Raw genomic sequence first — 13,119 nt, forward strand, 5'->3', positions numbered from 1 at the left:
CTTAGTACAACTTTGTTTGCTAGTATGTTAATTTTGGCAAAATTCAAATATCCCACATTTTTACCAAATATCAACTTACAAATGGTTGACTTATACACTTGCAAGACAAAGATTTTTGTTTATCTAAGCCAAGATAGATGTAGCAAATGGCTTCACCATTTTGCAGAAAGCATGTAAAAGATAACTAGGTAGTTGCAGCAACAAATGAGCAGAACTAAGAATTAGCAGTAGACAAATAAAGATAATTAACAAGCCCACAAACTAGCATCAAAACTAGTATATAATTAGACAACAATTGTAAGAAGACTTTTCAATCAAAGACGGAGTTGTAATCAAACAACAATGATGTCAAGATTGAATATCAAAAGAATAAAGGCAAGCTCAATTTGTAGAATCATTTAGAGTAATAATATTAAGGATATACAATTGCAAAGTCAACTTGAAAGCATATCAGATTTCATGTAATTAGAACCATAATCTTTATTGTATTATATTTACTAACGTATATTTGCTCTTTTGTGTGTGTATATATATACATGTGATGCTAGTAAATAAAATTAAGCTCTTTCAACCATCTTAGCACTCACTTTTGTATTAACATTGCCTCATTGTCTTTGTATATGACGAGAGAAGGTGTTGGTAAAAACAATTAGTGATCACAAATCTGAAGTTAAAACTTAAATATAGTTACAGCATCTCATTATTTAAAGATTGCAAGAAATCGTAGTTGTATATAGTTGGTTGGTTGTTGATCATTATATATTTTTTAGGATGATCAGAAACAAAAATTTGTGTGGCCACATAGCACGATCGACATGACTAATACTCTTGCAAGATGAAGGGTCAACTTTGCTAATGAGCTAACTAAAGAATGAAACATTATGTTTGTTAATTAAAAATGCAATTTATCTTTTTAAAAACACTACAATTATAAAAAAAGAAACATAATCTCATTTAATATTAGGGTTTTGGGCTACGGTGGATATAAAACTCTAATTTTAAAAACAAATATAGTTTTTTTATGTATCAGACTACTTTTTTTTTTTTTTATAAACAACTGAAATCTACATTATTATTTCAATATTTAAAATATATTCAATAACGTTTATTGTATTAACTATAATGTTTTATTATTTAAGATTTCATTCAAAATAAAGTATCATAATTTTTAAGTTAAATAATTAAAAATATAAAATTTACTTTTTAAATTTATATATAAATAATTTATAAATAAATTAAAACAAATTACATGTTATATAAAAGAGAAATGATTTGACACACTAACAATATAGTTTTTTAACCTCATAAATGAGATTTAAATGATGACATATATCTCACTTTTTTTTAAATTAATTTTTTTTATTCTTTTAAGTATACACTAATGTACATGTGTCATCATTTTCACTTGTTTGTAAAATTATAAAATTATATTGTTAATGTATTTGATAATTTTTCATTATATAAATATATAAATTAATTAAAATAAATTGCTTGTACGTTAAACAAATAAATAAATTATAAAAATATTAAATAGATAAGTTGTTTAATTATTTTATAAATGTTATACATATATATAATTATTAAAATTATGCATATATATAATACAAAAATTCATTAAATAATCATAAATTGTTGGAAGCTAGCACAAAAATCTTACATTCAATTTTCACATTTTGGATAATCACTTTTACAACGGGATCCTGTATTGCACAAACCAAACGCAACTGAATTAAAGCGACAGATTAGAGAGTAAATCCGAAGAAAAGACTAACAATTCTTTCTGGGTAAAGTAGAGAGTGGATCAGATCCAATCCAACCTAAGGAGTTCGGAGAGAGAAAGATTGGGAAAAAGATGGAGAAGATGAGCCATGCGTTTGAGAAGATGAAAATGCTGGTGGGGATGGAGGGGGAAGATTACCACCAACAGCCTGCAATAGAAGACGGAAACTCATTCTCTTTTATGGACGACTTCAATAGCCATTGCACTTTGACCACCAAACAGGTTTCTTACTTTCTCTTGCTTAAATTGCTAACTCTCCTTGCAACTGTTGGAATTTGCATAATCTTCTTCAAACTTAAGATCTGGGCCGCCTTTTAATTGGCTTGAAAATTTTCACTCCTTGTAATTGTAGTGCTTTCAGAAACATGGTCTCATTTCTGCCAATGTTTCATTTTTTGTTGTTCTATAGTTATAAATCCAAATCAACAGCTAGGTGTTGACTACGATTAGCTAGACAGGCCTTAGCTTTCCCCTTTTTTTTTCCTTTCATTTTCTATTTATGTTTCGTTAACTATTACTTGGAAATTTGTAAGGTACAGGGGCCAAGCCAGCATTTGGATGAAGGAGGGCTAGAATAATGGCAGTCAAAAGAGTCAAAAGAGTGCTTCAACTGCTCACTAATCGAGATAAAAAAATTATTTTTACTAAAGCAAAGAGATGGCCAGATTGAGAATTAGATAAAGAATTTAGAAGAAACTTATTTTGATAAACTGTAAAGGGTTGACGGCTAGATATATTAATAAGGCACATAGACATAACAATAAAATAGTTGACTTGGATTTAGTTAGGTTTAAATAGTAAACTGGGTTTCAATTTAACTTGAATTTTAAAATTGGGTTGAATAAGTAAATAAAAATAATTAATGAAATGATAAAAATAATAAAATAATATAAAAAATCAAATTTACACATTTTCTATACCTTTGGGGGGGGGGGGGGGCATGGCCCTTACCATCTTACATCCCAAGCTTAATAACTATGATTGGATTGAGGGGAAGGAAAGGAAATGAAAGGAAAATAAAGGAAAGTAATGGAAACAGAAAAAACCTTCCTCTGTTTGGATAAACTTTTAATTTAAAAGAAAGGAAAAAGGTGGAAACTCAATAACCTTTGGTTTCCCTTGTAATCCTCACTTTTTAATACCCCAATTTGGGGGAAAAGCTAAAGAAAGGAAAGTTGAAAAAATTTTATTTTTATAAAAAACACTATTATATCAATCCTTTTATTAATACTAAAAACCTAGTAAAAAAAACCTAACCACATCACAATCTTTCTATAATCTTTTCAAAGTCATCTCTTTTTTCAAGTAAGTTTCACATATCTTTTCCAATATAAAAATTTTTATAATTTTTTGGTGATTTGATTTTGATGAATGATTGAATATGAATAAACATATTTTTTTGGGTTTATGGGATGTAATGTTTTTATATTATTGCATTTTTTGTATTTAATAGCTTTTATATGAATACATCTTCAAAGTGATAGTGTGCTAAAATTTTGGCAGTGGCCAAAAAATCTATCAATGCATGTTTGTAAAATATCTTTTTGTTTCATTTGATTAAAAACCACTGATATAGTAGTAATTATGAGGCCTTACAAGGTGACAAACATATCATGGTTTAGAAGTGCTTTAAAATCACAGGCAATGAAAGGTTATAATGAATCATTTCCTTTCTTTTTTACTCTTTATCCAAACAATGGTTGTTAGAATTCTTTCCTTTCCTTATTAATTTTAATTATCCAAACAAGGGATACATATATCCTTTCCTTTCCTTTAAAAAACTTTCTTTTCCTTTCCTTTCCTATCCTTCATTATTAATATTTATCCAAACATTAACTAAAGTAACCTTGTGCCAGCCTTCTTTCGACATATACATATTTTATTGCTTGTAGCTTTTTCCAAAAAATGAAAATGCCTTTAGACCACGAAAGAAAATCTAATTTTGAATTTAAAGATTTTTTTTTTTTTTTTTGTGGAGAGCAAAGTAGGTGGTAGTAACTTTTATATCGAATAGTTATATTAGAATCAGAGTTGCATTTTCGTAATTTGTTCATTTCTATAATCAATTATGATTTTGCTTGTTATCCTCTACTTTTGCTTTTAGCAACCTTTTTAAGAAATAAAAAGCAAGTAAAAAAGTAACAATCAAATGTAGCCTAATTTATTTTAACTAATTGCTTTCTTTCTGTCATGCTTCAGAGGTTTTATGGGTTTGCAATATGCTTCGTTGCTGGGTTAACTTGTACACTCCTGGTAAGTATTAACATATAGTACATGTGTAGTTAGTTATATATAGTCCATTGTTATTTGTTTTCGGCGCAATGACATTGCTATTCAAATAGATATGACTGCTTAGATAAAAGATTTTTCAAGTGGCAACTATCTAAATTGATAATTATATTTATTTCTCCTAAGAGTGAAATACTTTTAACTACTAGAACTTAAAAAAGGATATGTGACTGAGAGGGTTGCGTTCCTCTGTTTTCATCTAGTACTTTTAGTTTGACCACTTTTCTTCTTTCCTTTTTATTTTCTTTCTTACTATCGAAGTTCTATTTGATTTGCTAACTAAATATATTAAGTGTTGAAGCTGTGAACTGCTTTCTGTTGGATCTTACATGATTTATGATTGTTTTTATGTACTGAATATTTTTCTGATCCGTTGTTCACATTTTATTTCCATATAACTCTTCCTTTTTAAAAGCTCAATGAAGCAATTGCTGCAAAAAAAATTGCCTAAGCTGCACAAAGTACCATATTTGCCTGTAGTTTCTTTAAAGAACTTTTCCTAACGCATAAGTGTTACCGTCGAAGGGTTTTAGATTAAAATAGTTATGAAGTTACCTTATTTGAAACTCACACATTGACCTTTCCTGGAAAATTACCATTTCCTAGTGATTAATTTTTCTTGAAGAAAAAAAAAATATACGAGTGGTATACTGGATGAGATAGTGATACAAAGCTCTAAAAATTCCTTAATGATAATTACTTTAACCTGCTAACAGTTTCTACTATTCTGGAAGTTTGGGTTGATAGCTGGTTATATTTGATCACAATCTTTAAAGTTCAGGTTCCATGAGGTGATTTTTGTTGTTTGTGTTCCTCGCAAGATATTCATGGTTTGAAACTTTCTCCAAGAATTATGAGTTCTTTACCATGGACAGTTGGTTTTGCTTGGCAAATTGAGATTCATGTGAAACAAGAAATATGTTAAGTGCTTGTTATTTCTTCAAAAATTAAATGGCTAATTTACAATTTCTTACCTTGCATCCTGTTGAGTCTTGACAAGGTAAGTGTTTGCTATTGTTTCTCTTTCTTTTTTTGTTGCATTAATTTTGATGTATAGATTCCTTTCATCAGAAGTTTGGAATTTTAGCATCTTAGGTTGCACTGCAAAGGTAGCATCCCTAAAATATTATTTACTTGTGAAAGTGTAAATAAGTCACTTAATGTTTTTGCACTTACCACTTTTCAACATATCAAGATGGTGATGGTATCGTTTCTTTGTGTTGCTACAAAATTTGGAAGTTCAGTCCTGAACACTATTGACTTTTTGGTTAATAGGATAGTGTTTAAAATTTTTATGTAGTTAGTTTGCTTCAATTTGCTTCATTGAATTTCATGCTTTTGAATATACCAATCTAATTTCACTTTTTCTTGCTTATCTCACAGTCAATCCTTGTTTTCTTCCATCCAATAAAGTTTGGAATCACATTTACATTTGGCAATTTGCTTTCACTTGGAAGGTTTGTATATTTATTTACATGTACATTTACGTTTACATTCACATTTACATTTAGATTTATATATTTACTTGTCAGGCTCCTAGTTTGTCAGTTAAACTATAACATGTGTGATTATTCATTTATGTGTGTCTGCAAGTGCACACAGTCACATGTTCTCATGGTTTAATTGTTTGTGAGCCTTTTCCTTTTCCTTTTTTTGTTCAGAAGAGTGGTGGAAACCACTCAAACAATACAAGCCCTAGGCTTTTTCACTCTTACTAGATCATCATGTGAAAACCAACTAAAGCATTTGGCGGATTATGAAGTTTAGTAACTTCAAAATTCCCAGCATGTGCCCAATCCGTAAAAAATTAGCACAACAATTGACTTCCCTATATGTATGAATGACGAAGCTATGCCAATGTCCACTCATCAACTGTTTACAGTAAAAAATCACCAGGTACATGTGTTTGTTGTCATGCAAAGGCTGCAAAATCTTATTAACAGCCAAGAGCAAATCAGATTCAATTTTTACCTTCCGATATCCTTGTTCCCGGGCTAAGAGCATTCCAGTGTAAGTGGCATATAATTCAGCCATTAAAATATAGCCCACATCAAGTCTCCTGTTAAAGCCAAATAACCAATTCCCACAACCATCCTTGCATAGTCGGCTAACAGCCCAATCACCTGGGTTGGAATAAGCAGCCCCATCAACATTCATCTTCATATATTCTTGCAGAGGAAATTGCCATGCAATAAGTTTTACCTGCCGAGCACTAGTAAGTTTCTTTAGCATCCTAAACTGCAAATAATCTTGAATACCAGCAAGCATCAAGCAAATAGCATTTGGTGGCGACTTGAACTCCACCTCAAAGGCACATTTTTTCATAGTTTCCAAATATGTCAGCAAACAAAACCAAAACATGTGGGCTATGAGATATTTTCTTCAACTAAAACATTCTTTCAACTAAAATTAAAACACAACCAATCCCTTAGTGACAAAGAGCAGAAGTGATCCAATTGAGTGCCATGTAACCAATGAGACCAAGACGGGTAATCTCTAAGTAAGTGTAGCAAATTTCCAACCTCTCCATTACACCTGGGACATGAAGCAGAGAGGGTAATATGACGTTTGTTAATATGATGTTTTGAAATACTAACCAAAGAAAATGTTTAATCCGAGAAGGCACATCCATCTTCCAAATTATTAAAGAAAATGTTTGTGAGCTTTGTTCATGCATTGTATTGATATTGATGGCTTGTATAAATTATTAAAACTGTGCATGAGATTTTCTCCACTTCTCATTGACACTAAGCTGGAGCAAAGGAAAAACCAGCATAAAAGGGAATGCAAAAAGAGTGTAATTCGACAGTTGTTTGGTAGATCATAGTGCAATTGGAGGAAAGGAATGAATCTGGGTTAAGTGTTTTCTCATTTTCCTTCATATGAGGGAGTAGATTTTTAGTGTGAAAGAATGCATGGTACGTTTCCATTTTTCTTTGAAACAAATAACAGAAATGAGGTTTTCCCTCGTTTTCTCCCATCCACTTTCCTTTGTTCCCTTGTCACTCCTGCCAAGTGTTGCTACCCAACATAAATAGCTATTGGTTGTTTATTTCTTTTCTGAGTATAGGATGTTAATCCTTAGCAAACTTGCAAGGGACTTATGCTGTACTTCTTGATCATGGGGTACATGCAATAAAGTTTTGCTGGTTCCATGCTGGGCCAGACTATTATTATTTAAAGTTTAGTCACCTTTGCTCCTTTAAGAATTAAATGTAGTCTGTTTGTTCCTCATTTTTCCTTAACTTTCTTCTTGTTTTCAGTTATTGGTTTTGCTGCTTTATGTAAAAAGTCCCTACTCTTATTTATAAACCTTTATTTTGGCATATTAGCACGAGACAACTTTGGCTGTTCTAACTTTTAATATGTGGATTCTGAACCTTTTAACAATGGACGGTTTCTTTGTTGCTTTTTTATACCTAGCATTTATGCAACTTCTTAGTGTTATGTAGCCCTTTGTCAAAGTAGCTCCATTTCTTTCCTTTTATAATTCTTCTTTGTGGCTATTGTGTTTATTTCAGATGCTAAGTTGGAGTGTTTTGTATGGCAGCACAGCATTCCTCATTGGCCCAAAAAGGCAGGTGTCAATGATGTTTGATCCTGTTCGTATATATGCAACAGCTATATACCTTGCAAGTATGATTATAGCTCTGTTTTGTGCTTTCTATGTAAGTCACTATCAGCCTTTTATTTTTCATTTTTATCATTATGCCCCTTTTTCTTTTACATTCTTTTTAGCTTTCAGTAATTATAGAATGCGACAGGTTAAGTGATAACCTTAGCTCTACCTTATTGAACAGGTTCATAACAAACTATTGACACTTTTGGCCATCATTTTAGAATTCGGTGCACTAATTTGGTATGTCAAAACACTCAATTCAATATATATGGCTTCTATAAATTTTACCATATCACAAAGCAATTATGGTTCTCCAAAGAACCAAACAATTATTATCTTTCCTATATTGCGTTTGAAACAAAGCATCACATTTTGTCTTGTACACTTTCTCATATGCCATGCTCGTAATAATTGCTTTATATTGACTATGGTGTTAAGGTGAATGGCAGAAGGAAAAGAAGAAATTTTGGCCATGTTTGATGCATAAGATTATGAATAGGATAAAATGATAATCATCTTATATTATGTTTAGTTTGTATCTAAAGAAAGGGATAGTATTACAAGGAAGATTAATCATCTTTTAGTATAAGATGATTAAATGTTTCCAAAGTAGAGAGGATTATTTTTAATCTATGGGATTGAACTTATATGTCTTATTATACACTTAAAAATTATATTAATAATATAAATTGTATAACCTTTAAGGAAGGATAATTTTGACTAATAAATAAATTATTCTATCTTAATCCTTGTACATGTCAAACATAAGATAGTATGATATTATTTAATCAAATCATATTCATAATATCATCATATTCTATCCTATCAAAATATTGTATACCAAACACATCCTTCAAGTGTTGAATGATGATACTAATTTTGGGACATCCAATATTAGAGGGACTGATTATTTAGGTGTATGCAGTTTCCTACTTTGCATCCGAATGGAATGGTTTTTCAATCAATAAAAATTTGTTTAAAGCTTTGAAATGGTCTCTTACATGAAGTTTATAATTAAAAACAATTAAAAAGTGAAGACGGTGAGAGGAAATTTAAACTGAAAATCAAAACCTGTAAATTGATTAATTTTATTAAATAAATCCATAATATATAAAATATTTATGGAAAATATATCTATATGCAATATTAATGGAGAACTTGATTTTAGATAAATAACAAATTACTTAATTTCTTATACACATTATTCACTCAAAAAGAACAATATATTAGAGATTTCGATCTGCAGTTTGTGATTTTATTTATGGTTTTTTATTAGGAATTTCATGAATTTCATCTAAAAGACTTCATCTAAACGTTGCCTTAAATATATCTAGTTCTTAGATGTCTTTAGGTTTTTATCTATGGAATTGATGTGTTATTTTGGTTTTTGAGACAAAGATGTAGACCTAACAATTCGTGTATTTATTTCGTGTTAGTGTTGTGTCAAATATGTGTAAAACATGAAAAATTATTGCCAAATTTGTGTCAACACACCAAATGCAAAACATATTTTTTGGTTTTTCCTAAACGCATTTACAATTTTTGCCAAAATTCTAAACTATATCACTTTCACATCTTCTTTCGTATTGTTTTCTATTATGTTTAAAATTATCAGCTCTACAAGATGCATTATTTGTTTGTTCTCTCCATCTTATTATTCTTTCTATGGTATTTTGTGCTTCTTTAATGCATTCTTGAAATCAATAAAGTATTTAGGGAGTTTTGATCTTTCATACATGTAGGAGTACTTGGATTAACATAACTCAATTTCCTATGGTTGAACACGTTATGCTTTCAAATGTTTTACTACTTATTGTCTAAAATTTTCTGTTGACAAATAAGTTTTGCATTGACAAATCCCGTGATTTCGTTGACCTGCTAGTTTTCTAGTTTAAGAACTTGGAGAGCCTTAGTGATATCCAGCCCTAAGGGATGACAACTGAGTGGGATGGTGTTTTGCCTGTCTCAACTCTTTAGTATCTTCACTCGGACCCACCTTGACCCAACACCGGGTTATAACTTTTAGTACCTGATCCTGATGTGAACAAAATATTTATAACCCACATCTCACCTGACCAGATCTAAAATTTGTTTTAATGATTTTAATTTAGTAAAATATTCATGAAAAAAACTTTATTTTTAGTATAAATTATAACTTAATTACATATAAATGTATTAGATAATCTGGATATTCTATTTTCATGTGATATAGGATGGGAATGTGCTGGTATCATAGTGATTTAATATTGGGATCAAGGAACAAAAAAGAATAAAAGTGGATAAAAAATCACATGGGTTAAAGGTGGAAACATTGAAGATTAATGTAGAGACATCTTACTGTTTCCCAAGCTTTCATGAGTTGTGGTTAGACAAAGTTGTTATGGACTGAAAGTATCTTAACCTTCTAAGGGTGAAAGAAGCATTACACAAAGTTAAGTCTTTATAGAGAGAAAAAGGGTCTTTTTTTTAGAATTATTTAGATTCCTTTTACATTTTGCTTTCTTAAAGGCTATTATGAAGCAAAAGTAGAGTAAAATCATATTTGATTAAAAATGAGAAAATGATTAACTTGAAAAACCAATTCAAACATAGTCATTTCACATAAAAAATAAAATAAATGTGAGTTTTTTTGCCTGCTTAATTCAATTATATTTTTAAAATATTCTCTGCTTTTTCTTTCTAAATACACTTTTTATATCAAATAAGCAACAATAAAACAAAATCCATAGAATTAATTAAAAGCTTCATAAGTACAGTTGTCTTCCCTTATCGTGTAGGATGATGTTTACTTATATGGAAGTTGAAATGCTGGTTGCTTGTCTTGGTTTTTATTATACTCTTATGTGCAAAGGAAATCATCTATTTTTTTTTTTTTATTTTACCACTAAAGTCTAAATCTTAATGTTTTTCCTTTCTTTTTCTTTGCATGATCTATTATAGGTATACCTTGAGCTACATCCCTTTCGCCAGGTCCATGGTTTCAAAGATCATGCTTTCATGTTTTGACACTGAATTTTAATCTGATTTCCGAGATGATCTTGGATGAATCTGCTCTTGGACTTTCCTGTATATACAAAGAGGGGAGGTTAGTCCATATCCATAAAACTGAAACATGAGATATGAGATATGACTAGGTATGACTAGTAAATCTCAAAGACGAATTTTCCTTGCAAAATCCCTTCTGCTGCTCTTGATTTTCTTAGATATGAGAAGAGATGTTGCTCTGATTATTGAAATGAGAACTCGGGTTGAGTAACTTTTTTTGGGTTTGTCATTTATGTAATTTTAAGCAATTTAGAGTGATGCAGATTATTCTCTCTGGTTTGAAGGAGAAGGTAAGGCACTGATTTGTTAACCTATGCTGATCACCTGTCCAATTTTATTTCCAACTATAGCTCCTAATCGAAAATTGCTATTACTAGCAGGAGCGCAGATTATAAATTTGGATCTGAATTTAACTTGAAAGGTTTTTTTAAATCCTTTCAAGCATCCATGCCGTGGAATTGGAAGGTACTAACCACTAACAGCTAGCGACTGTAGTAATTGTGGTGACAACTACTGACCTTAGAGTAGCTGCGAAATGATATTCTTTATTGCTCACATCATATGTTTCTCCTCTTAACACTTTTCTCTTCTCACAAATTGCCTTATATATATATATATATATATATATATATATATATATATACACTAGTCACATGCCTATTCGTTGCTACGGGTCTAATTTTTTTTGGTTAATAATATTGAATCTAATAAATTAGTGAGTATAATGTTGTTTATAATTTTTTTAATAAAAGCAATTAGTGAACATTTATCAACTAATTTATTAATAATTTATGCATTTTATTCTCATAGGTATAACAAATCAAATATAAAATCACTTTATCAAATTTATCTTTAAGAAATTATTTGATACATTTTTAGTGGAAGTTTTTAATTTCACAACCAGGGTAAACTTCACTTCTTTTTTTAATTAGTTTGTTATTTTTTTAAATATATCTTAAGAGATGCGTCACTCATATAACCTTATTTATGGAGATAAAAAAATTACACTGACAGTGCATTTGATAAATTTTTTTTTATCTTTTCAAGCATAGTTAAAAATATTAAAAAAGATAATTAAAAATAACAAAAAAAAAAGTTCAAGAAAAAAAAAAAGCTAAATGAGAATATCATGTGAATATTTTCACTTAGAGATGGTATCGAGTTGGGTAGGGATTGCCCTATCCTCATCCCAACTCCAGACCTATACCAAGTTACTATTTTTTATACCTAACTTAAACTTGAAATATATATATATATATATATTTATGTATATATGTATGTATAATTCATATTTGACTACACAAAAAATCAATTCAATAGTGTAACATTTATGAAAATATTATTTTTAATATAAATTATACTTTAATTAAATATATAAAGATAATATTTTTAAATAGACATATTTAATAATAACTTATTAATATAATATATATAAATTAAATTAAATAAATAATCAAATATATATTCTTATATCCAAGATGGAGTGGGGCAGAACCTTTTACACGCCTCTGATTTGAACTTTGATTTTCAAAATGAAAAAATGTCCTTCATCGAGCTGATTCCGATTAAAAAAACTTTTCCTATTGAATTGGCAAGTTGAAATTCATAAGATATAGGTTATGTTATCTCTACTTCTACTGATCCCATTTATTATAAAATTTATTTTATTTAAAAAAGGAAAAAAAGCAAAAACTGAAAAAAAGAAAAAAAGAAAAAAATGACCAATAAAAAGTGAAAAAAACTCCAATGAGAGGGTCATGTGAAAACTCTAATTCGGTATTTATGTTTTCAAATATAGATAAAAAATATTACAATAGAAAATTAAAAAACAAAAAAAAAGAGAGTTAAAACTAAAATTATTATCTAAGCACAAAAAGAAAAAAAATCCAAAATAATAAAGGTGCTATATGAACACCTCTATTTAAGAATGATAGTTGATCGGATCAAGGGCATGTTTGTGTATACCCTAATTTTAATTCATTTTTTTTTTAATAATTCAACTCTGTTTTGATTTACACATGATATCGAGTTTTTATTTATTTATTGGTACTTTGATCTTAGCTTGTCACATATATATAACTTACATTAGAAAATTATATCTTAGTTATGTATAAATATAATATTTTTATTAAATTTAAGTATTAAATAATAATTTAATTAATATAATACATATATATAATTAAATGAATGATAAAATATATTTTTATATTTATTCGAGATTAGGTGGAACACACTAAAACTACTTTCTGACTCTGTTCTAATTTTCAAAAAGAAAAAAAATTCAGTTCACTCTAAAATTTTTAAAAAACCTACACTTATTGGATCTAGATAAGTCTAAATCTATCATATGCGGATTATTTTGTCATTCTTACTTTCATTAATTTTT

At 29.2% G+C, this 13,119-nt stretch overlaps 1 protein-coding gene across 3 annotated transcripts; it reads left to right on the forward strand.

The window, feature by feature from the left end:
* Positions 1 to 1,629: 1,629 nt before the first annotated feature.
* LOC111299703 (uncharacterized) lies at positions 1,630 to 11,153 on the forward strand. Of its 3 annotated transcripts, XM_022895081.2 has the most exons (6): positions 1,635 to 2,002; positions 3,980 to 4,033; positions 5,453 to 5,526; positions 7,620 to 7,737; positions 7,870 to 7,928; positions 10,629 to 11,153. In XM_022895081.2, the coding sequence occupies exons 1-6, from the start codon at positions 1,853 to 1,855 to the stop codon at positions 10,705 to 10,707; spliced, it is 534 nt and encodes a 177-aa protein (XP_022750816.1). In that variant the 5' UTR covers positions 1,635 to 1,852; the 3' UTR covers positions 10,708 to 11,153. The 3 variants fall into 3 exon arrangements, with proteins under 3 accessions (XP_022750818.1, XP_022750817.1, XP_022750816.1); XM_022895083.2 differs by lacking the exon at positions 7,870 to 7,928 and having other exon boundaries at positions 1,630 to 2,002; XM_022895082.2 differs by lacking the exon at positions 5,453 to 5,526 and having other exon boundaries at positions 1,632 to 2,002; positions 7,591 to 7,737.
* Positions 11,154 to 13,119: the final 1,966 nt, after the last annotated feature.

Source organism: Durio zibethinus, chromosome 18 (assembly GCF_047325235.1).
Source record: "Durio zibethinus cultivar Kanyao isolate XHJ-2024 chromosome 18, ASM4732523v1, whole genome shotgun sequence".
NCBI lineage: Eukaryota > Viridiplantae > Streptophyta > Magnoliopsida > Malvales > Malvaceae > Durio > Durio zibethinus.